General features: G+C 36.2%; 2 protein-coding genes across 4 annotated transcripts in view; both read left to right on the top strand.

Annotated features, from left to right (window-relative positions):
- LOC115995562 (NEDD8-activating enzyme E1 regulatory subunit AXR1-like) overlaps nt 1–3,181 on the top strand; it is a 15,170-nt gene extending 11,989 nt beyond the window's left edge. For all 3 annotated transcript variants that reach the window (XM_031234625.1, XM_031234628.1, XM_031234626.1), the window contains 4 exons: nt 1,975–2,058; nt 2,163–2,343; nt 2,475–2,575; nt 2,676–3,181. In XM_031234625.1, coding sequence (XP_031090485.1) covers nt 1,975–2,058; nt 2,163–2,343; nt 2,475–2,558 — 349 coding nt within the window. In that variant the 3' untranslated portion in view covers nt 2,559–2,575; nt 2,676–3,181. The remainder of the gene's footprint in view (nt 1–1,974; nt 2,059–2,162; nt 2,344–2,474; nt 2,576–2,675) is intronic.
- Nucleotides 3,182–3,778: 597 nt separating this feature from the next.
- On the top strand, nt 3,779–8,603 carry LOC115995554 (probable tRNA N6-adenosine threonylcarbamoyltransferase, mitochondrial). Its single transcript, XM_031234613.1, has 13 exons — nt 3,779–4,105; nt 4,293–4,337; nt 4,552–4,626; nt 5,129–5,225; nt 5,754–5,844; nt 6,057–6,106; nt 6,428–6,618; nt 6,747–6,832; nt 7,123–7,198; nt 7,316–7,399; nt 7,528–7,642; nt 7,720–7,808; nt 8,154–8,603. Exons 1-13 carry the CDS (start codon nt 3,821–3,823, stop codon nt 8,298–8,300), a joined length of 1,431 nt encoding a protein of 476 aa, XP_031090473.1. The 5' UTR covers nt 3,779–3,820; the 3' UTR covers nt 8,301–8,603.
- Nucleotides 8,604–9,109: the final 506 nt, after the last annotated feature.

Raw genomic sequence — 9,109 nt, 5'->3', positions numbered from 1 at the left:
TGTGAGCATTGTGGCTTCTGCACTGTTTACATGATCTGATTCCAGCTCCCATGTTGATTTTTACTGGAGCTATTTTAAAAAAAGTTGTGTTCAGATGTGACTTTGGTGTTTGATCACTTTGCTTGTTGAAATCTATCTAATTTGCTTAGACTTTTATTTTTCATTGGGTTTTGGTTATGTTCATGAACTGATGCAAAGACCAAACATTTCAAGCTTGCTCTGAATGGGTTTTGACTTTTTGCTCCATTTTAGTAGTCCCAGACAGTTTTTACCTTGAGAAGAAGTTTATAGGCAAGGTTCTCACCTGAACAAAGTTTGAGTTCACCTGGTTATCTCATCCCGTTTTCTTTTGTTTCAGTATTGTAGAGAACATTTTATTTTGCCCTTGAAGGTGCTCTCGTTACAATCAGAACAAAAATTGCTTTTAGTTACCTTCAGCTGACCTCATTGATATGTATTAATTATTGAATGGTGTTTGTTTCCATTTCCAAGATATGGAGCTTGCTCCTGTGACACTATTTTATTCATATTTTATATTTATTTTGCAATATTTTAGGTTTGCAGATATCGCTCCATTGAGGAGGAGTTCAACTCTCCTGCCCAACCAGAGTTGCAGAAGTATCTCACAGATGAAGAATATAGGTATGTACACACCGGTACTGTAGTAACACAAGTTGCTAGGATAACATAGTTTTTGAAAAGCCATCATGACATCTACTACTGATGCAATGTTTTGGGAGGGATTTCTAGAATCATCATAGCTCTTCTGAACCTAGACGATCCTTTCATAATAGAGTTAATTCCAGAAATAGTCCTTCGATTATTGACTTTTACCAATTTTTGTCCTCAACTTTTAATTTTATCAAAGTTGGTTCCTTAACTATTGATTTTGTACCAATTTTGGTCCTTCTGTTAAATCTATGTTAAATATGTGTTAAAATTGAGGGCAAAAATGTAAAGCTAAATATTTTAACCTTTCTTCTTCACTTTGTTTCCCCTCCTAGTGGTGCCGTTTTCTACCATTTTTGCTATCAAATAATAATAATAAAAAAATACTTAATACAACAATAAAATATAAAATAACACTCCACATCCCGTTAGAGAATTTACAAAACAAAATAAAAATTACAGAGTATATATTACATTGCAGTAAATAAGATAAAAAATAAAATAAAAATACAGAAATTTTTTTTTTGATTGCATGAAACAATTTAACATAAAATGTAAAAAATAAATATATTGACTCACATTGTTCCCTATATAATCTTGCGATGGAGGAGGGGAAACAAAGTGAAGAAGAAAGGTTAAAATATATGGTTTTACATTTTTGTCCTCAATTTTAACACCTACTTAACCTAGATTTAACAGAAGGACCAAAATTGGAACAAAATCAATAGTTAAGGGACCAATTTTGGTAAAATTAAAAGTTGAGGATAAAAATTGGTAAAAGTCAATAGTCGAAGGACTATTTTTGGAATTAACTCTTTCATAATATTTTGATTGTTTTCTGACACGGAAAAGCAGGAATCTACAAGAAGCAAACCCTAAAGTCCTTCCTGAAAAGTAAGTTTATCCAAGCCAAAATCCTCGGCCTTTCAATGGTGGATTTTCTTTAAGAAATATAAATTTAAATAAATATATATATATTGCCCAACTTTCTCTTTCTTGTGTGCTGAAATTTTATAGAAGCATTGACAAGAATTAGGTTTTAGTCCAATGAACTATTTTGGCTGTGGATGGAGGACTCAAACAATAACGTTATTGCCTATTGGTTTTCATTGATTATAACTAAGGAAGTTCCAACTAAATTAGGGTAGTTCCTAACTTTTTTCTATTTAAATGTTAGGAATTGTTTGCATTTGTTTTGAAGTTGTTTGTACTTGAGTAGCACATTGCAGCAGCATTGAGACATTTTGCAATTCTACATTTAGCAGTTTAACTACTTCATTTCATAAATTATTTTGTCTGTTGCAGTATTGCTGTGGGTTTCTATATTTTGCTTCGAGCAGCTGACCGCTTTGCTGCAAACTATAATAAATTCCCTGGGCAACTAGACGGGTATATGCTTACATATCATAATGAAGTATGGTTACTTGGTGGAGAAAATACTTCCACAATCAGTTATTGACTGTAATCATTTTTTTTTTGGTTTTGTTTTGCAGTGAGATGGATGAGGATATATGCAGGTTGAAAACTACTGCCGTCAGCCTACTGAATGACTTAGGTTGCAATGGCTCCACCTTGACAGAGGACCTTATTAATGAGATGTGCAGATATGGTGCTGCTGAGCTTCATGCTGTAGCTGCCTTCATTGGAGGAATTGCATCACAGGAGGTGATCAAGGTTAGTATTTGTGTATTTTATCGTCAATGTTTTCCATTCAATCTTGTGGTTTGCTTTTTGAACAACATACATAGCTTTGTTTGCAAAATTGAAAATTTGACTATACTTTTTTTTTTGTTTCTTCACTACAGCTAATCACAAGACAATTTGTTCCAATGCCTGGGACGTTTATCTTCAATGGCATTGACCACAAGTCTCAGCTGTTGTTCCTGTAGTATTTGACAAGTGGTTGGTATGTGTTTCCTTTCAATCCTTTAGCACTTGTTCCTTCCTCCACCATTGGGAAGTTGGATGATTTCTAACTTTTTTTCATCCCTCCATCTTCCCCTTAGGCAAGGTGTTTCTTCATTTGATGGAGTGAGTGCAAAATTTTTTGGCACAACTATTTTTAGTAGATGAACTTTATCAGAGGAGGTGTGATCAGTGTTGTTGAGGATGATACATCAAAGTTGCATTGCTTCATTTGCTAAGAAAGTGGAAGATTATAAACTCAGCATTTATAAAGCGATCAATGAGACCAGGTTTTCCAAAGCAAACAATGTCGATTGACTGAAGCAGCTCGAGGACCATTACCGGTTTACTAATGAACCCTCCGATATACAACATTTAGTTAACTTGTCTCCACCTCTGACAAAATTCACTAATCCCCTCTTCCCCACATTCCTTAGTATAATTTCCACAACCTGCTTTCCATGTGGTCCATGCCCCAATAGCGGTAACTTTGAGTGTTGCTTAATGTTAACATCATTATTGGATTGAACTAAACCGTTCTCACTAGATATATTCCATTTTCAGCTATAATGGAATCAAGATCAGATATATGATCACTCACTGAAAATTCACTTTTGTTTGTCAAATCCTTGCTATTGGCAACAGGTACCTCACAGTTAACTTCAGCATTAGAAGGCAAAGACTAGTCGTCAGTATCCATCTCCGTCAGTGTTTGTTTGTATCTTCTTTGTTACAACTGCTCTCAGTTCTAATTTAACAATTCATCAATGGGGGTAAATTCTGCCTTGGCATCACTGCTAGGCTCTTGATTATTATCTGAAGCAACATCTGTTTAGAAGCGAGTTTTTTTTTTCCTTCTCAAATCGTCTTCCCTCGTGGGGACTCACCAATCATTATTGCATGGACCTTTGTGGACCATAAATAAAAAATATATTTTTAATATACTAAAAATACATTATTTTTTTTACATGAAGTACATTATTTAAGTACTGAAAGTACATTATTTTATATACACAATAAAATAATTTACCTTCATTATAAAAATAATGTACTTTTAGTATAATAAAAATTTACCTTATATTCATAGTGAACCATAGTCTACACAATAATTTGCCAAGATCCAACCACTGGGCTAGAAATGTGGAATTCTAGAGATATGGCGGCCCAATAGCCCAGCCTGCAAATTACCAATACACCCTCTTTCTCTCTCGACCTCTGTCGAGCAAGCAGTTAGCAGTGTCGGGGAATGGCGACGATATTTCCCAACTTATCTTCCGCAATTTTCCGCGTAAACCCATTTTACAGACCTTCACTTTACCTCACAATCAGAGGTTTCAACAAACTGGGAGCACAGCAGGGACCATTACGACCCGCACGCTCTATTCTCCGCGCTTCATTCAAATCTCTCTCAGCTCAACTTTCTTCAAATTTCAATCTGGCAATGGCGCAGACTCAAAACCAATTAATCCCAGACAAAAGTTTGGTTGTTCTGGGCATTGAAACTAGCTGTGATGATACTGCTGCTGCCGTTGTAAGCTCACATGCCCATTTATGCGTGTATCTATGTATATATATGTCTGTTTGTGTATATAATTACTTCTCAGATTCCTTTGTGGATTATTTTGGTGAAATTAGTTGCAAATTTCTGTTGTTTATGGATTATCTGGGTGGAATTAGTTGTAAAGTTCGGTTCTTTTGTTACGTATTCTTGAATTCAGGTGAACAGCAATGGTGAAATATTAAGCCAAGTTATCTCTTCTCAGGTATTATATCTATAGTGTGCGTTTGTATGCACTGTATTGCACTCCTATAGTCCTATGTCACCTTTCTTGTTAACGTGGCCTGATTAGTATTTGACATGCTACCATTTTCAATATTCTTTGGTTAGTTATTTGGCTTTCAGTTTTCCAAGTTATATCCTACAATACAGGTATACAGATTAATCTTTTCTTACTAAAAATTCAACCTTGGATCAAGGCAGAACTGCTTGCTAAATATGGAGGAGTTGCTCCTAAAATGGCAGAAGAAGCACATGCACAGGCTATTGATCAGGTATGCTATATTGCTACCTGTTTTTACTTGATCACTATCAATGTTTTAGTGGAGAGTTCTAGGGAATGCGTTACTGTAATCACTATGAACATGAAAGAGTTTGAGTTAAGTTTGGAATTGTTCCAAGTCCCTAACTAGAGAGGAGAGAACTTTCATCCAGTCTGATAACTGAAGTGTTTTCCAGAAACTAACGTGTCATCGGTTCAATATTTTTCTTCGGGCAGGTGATCTTAGTAGTACCTAATCTATACTCTTGATGAAAACAGTCCCTAATATTCTTATATTCCATTTTAGCTTTAATATTCCTACCCAATCTTCTTACCCTGTGATGTCCTTGTCATCCAAGTGGGGGGAAGAAGGAGAAGACCCACTTGTGGTCTTGTGGATGACTTTCCTATGTACCAAGTTCTGTATTTCAGGATGCGTGTTCGTCATTTCTTCTACATTATAATACTACCTACAAATACTTTTTCCTGACAAAGACACTTGTTTTGAATTTCAGGTAGTTCAAGATGCCCTTGATAAAGCTAAACTAACTGAGAAGGATCTTACTGCTGTTGCTGTTACAATTGGTCCCGGCTTAAGCTTGTGTCTGCGTGGTGATTAGTTTTCCATTCATTACTTTCTTCTCACTTTTGTGGCTTTCTAGGGGAAAATTTGTTTTCCTACTCTCCTCCCACTTTGAAAAGCAGCCAATCAAATGAAAGGAAGCAAAAGGAAGAAATTCCATTTGTAGTTATTTTATAATCATTAAATAAAATATAAACTTAGGTTTCCATTTTGTTGTTTGCATCATCTACCTTGCCTAAGTTTGATAATTGGCCAACGGGTGAAATGTATATACAAATATACAAATGCATCAAACTCAGCATATTTTGAATTTTCTAGTTAGCTTGGAATGTGTGTTGAGCATATAATATATAAACATAAATGGTCCACGTGTTGCTTGGAGCCCATCAAAAAGTAATCGGCCCGCACATGTGAGGGGGCGTTTTGAGCATATAATATATAAACATAAATGTGCAATCCAACTATCAGCTTAGTCTTTTAGTTGAGATGGAACACATGCTTCAATTATGTGGTCCTTGACAATAGTGTTTGCTTACTATTCATTCTTTCGTATGTAGTTGGTGTACAAAAGGCTCGGCGAATTGCTGGTGCTCACAGTTTACCTATTGTTGGTGTTCATCACATGGAAGCTCATACTTTGGTAGCCAGGTAAAGATTAGGTTCCATGTAGGAATGAGTAAAATTTATAATGCCTATTCTATATGTGGACAAATTTGCTTTCTTCAAAGGAGATTGCTGTGATTACTGATTTGGTTTCCATCAAAAACTCTCAAGCTCTCACACACTCACATATGCATGCATGTATGTATATAAGAATCTTCAGTTGCCTGCCTTAAAATTAATGTTTTGCTTTCATCTAGGTTAGTGGAAAGAAAGCTGCAGTTTCCTTTCATGGCTTTGCTTGTCTCAGGTAACACTTTTGAGTGTATAGTACTGTATAATTATTCTTTCTGCTGATGAAAACTGATGCTGGAGTATGATAGGGGGATTTTGTCTTTTGATTGCTACTAAGAAACAATTTTGACCATATTTTGTCCTTGTGGTTAATTCGATTTATATAATTGGACATGTCAGAAACATAGTCTGATTATAAGATAGACGAGTCAATTTTGTACTAAAAGACATGCCCTTTGATCTTACGTAGTTTTAGCTGGAATTGATTTTTTGTAATAGACATTTTAGCTGCTTGTCTATCGACTGCATTTTGTTTACCTTGATCATTGTTTCTTAGGAGGGCACAACCTTCTGATTCTTGCACGCGGTCTTGGTGACTGTATTCAACTTGGGACCACAATTGACGATGCAATCGGTGAGGCATACGACAAAACAGCAAAATGGCTTGGTCTTGATTTGAGGAAAAGTGGGGGCCCAGCTGTAGAGAAACTAGCTCTAGAGGGTGATGCAGAGTCTGTAAAATTTAATGTAAGTTACTGTTGGGGGAATTTACGTCACATAATTATACCCTTTTGTCATTTTCTGGTTATGTGGCATTTTAAATAGCACCCAGGTAGTTTATCTTGATGCTTAATTTGAAAATTTTTGGTTTTTAGGTTCCAATGAAACAACACAAAGACTGCAACTTCTCGTATGCAGGTCTGAAGACACAAGTGAGGCTGGCAATTGAAGCCAAAAACATGTATGCTGTTCATATTGGAAAAGCCAATGCTACTGTATTTACATTCATTGAATATTTTTTGACTAGTCTTGGAAACTCTGTGCTTTCATAACGTTAGACTGTTTGCTCTGTTGAATTTGACTAATAAAAAATAATCTTCGGTTTATCATAAAGGACATAAATCATGCATCCTGCCTAGCGCAGGTATGGGTAAATAAACTGCAGTAGCAAATCAGATAACATTACAAATTAGATTTTCTGTGTCATTCTCCCCCTCTTTCTTTGTTTATTTTTATGTATTTTGACTGCAGCAATGCTGGGATATCCATCTCTTCAGCTTCTAGTGAGGATAGGAAAGCTCGGGCTGATATAGCTGCATCATTCCAGGTATTAAGCTCCGTAAATGAGTGACTTCCTTGCAAAAGTATTAAACTACAATCTCTGCTTAATATCCTGCATCTCTCGAGTTCCTGATTTCCCATCCTTCTATAACCGTTCATGCAGCGAGTGGCAGTACTACATTTAGAGGATAAGTGCAAGCGGGCAATTGAATGGGCCTTGAAGATTGAACCGTCTGTAAATCATTTGGTGGGTGTTTTCTGCACCACTGATCTCAGCGGTCTGCTTTTCTGTTTGTTCTCATTGCTATAGCATATTTATGTTCAGCTATATCTCACTGATCTCTGTTATATTAATTCGAACATTACCTTCTTCAGGTTGTATCCGGGGGCGTTGCATCAAATCAGTATGTCAGGGCTAGGCTTAACGAGGTTGTTAAGAAGAACGGCCTGCAACTCGTGTGCCCCCCTCCCAGCCTTTGCACCGACAACGGTGAGTAACTTAACAATTGTTTGGCATGTCAACATTCCGGAAATTCTAGACAAAAACTCTGCCGTCTTATATGTTAGGTGTGATGGTTGCTTGGACTGGCATTGAGCATTTCCTCGTGGGAAGATTTGATCCTCCACCTCCTCCAGATGAACCTGAAGATGCTCTGGTTTGTCTTCCTTGCTTCTTCGAGTCCTATAACTTAATTTTTTTCTTGGCACTATATTACTATTCCATTCCAATTGGCTTTCTGCATTTTGTGTAATTCATTAAATCACGAATAACTCGTTAATGTTTTTTCTGTTCAGAATGTTTTAAAATGTGGTTTTCAAAATTAGAGAGCTTATGTTGAACATAAAATTTAGGCAGTTTACAAGCAATATCATCCCCTATTAAGATTCAGAGACTTTCACTATAGATCGCGTGAAACATGAAAACGTAGAATAGAAGAAGATACTCCTGCTGCAGATCATTTTCGTTACTTGTAATCCTTAACCGTGTCTCCTTGGAACAGGTTGATCTGCGCCCGAGGTGGCCGTTAGGCGAGGAGTATGCCGAGGGAAAAAGCGAAGCTCGCTCGTTGAAGACAGCCCGGGTTCATCCATCCCTTACATCTCTGATTCAGGCATCTAGGAAGCAACAATCAGAATCTGCAGTCTAAGTTACACACACAACTTAAGCTGCCATTTTGTGAAGCTTCTATTATTCTCATTCAAGAAAATAACCACAATCACTTCAAGAGTTGAATGATTTCATGTTCTCAAACTGATACTTAGATTTTAGTGTGTCTATATAGAACATTTATAATTTTATAGTCCTCCGCAACTTCAGACTTTGATTTACGGAAAAATTTGTAACCATTATTTATACCTGATTATATTACTTGTATCACATTTAATTGGGTTAATTGTACAATCGCAAGTTGGGCATTCGAGATCTTCATGCACCAAATAGTTGTAAATGATTTTTGAGCCTATTCGACTTCGATGTTTAATTACTATTTTCTAAATAGTTCAATGACTTATTAATTTTTTCTGACATGAAACTAAAAGATAAGAGCATAAAATAGGGAAAAAAAAAAAAAACAGAACTGTCAACACAAAAAATTATAAAAATGGGATTTATGCGCCCAGAGGGTGTGTGCAGTACACGCACCCTCGCCCAATTTGCGCTCAGCGCACGCAGACCCCAACTTGTTAAATTATTTCTCTTTTCTCTTGGACTTACAAAAAAATCAATAAAAATCAATTCTATTGCAAATTCATTTATTATCTCTCATCTCTCCCCCAAATCATCATCTATTACTGATTAAGACCCGTGAGATGATCTCACACAAATTTTCGCCAAAAACTATTGGTATAAATGCTCTTAGTCTGTCTCAATCAATTCAACACTTAAACCATACATTTATTATTTATATATTATATATTCCACCGGAATTAACACCCCCCCCCCCCCCCCCCCCCACCC

This window comes from Ipomoea triloba, chromosome 11, assembly GCF_003576645.1.
Source record: "Ipomoea triloba cultivar NCNSP0323 chromosome 11, ASM357664v1".
NCBI lineage: Eukaryota > Viridiplantae > Streptophyta > Magnoliopsida > Solanales > Convolvulaceae > Ipomoea > Ipomoea triloba.
The sequence above is the reverse complement of the archived record's forward strand: the minus strand, read 5'-3'. Positions and strand labels throughout refer to the sequence as shown.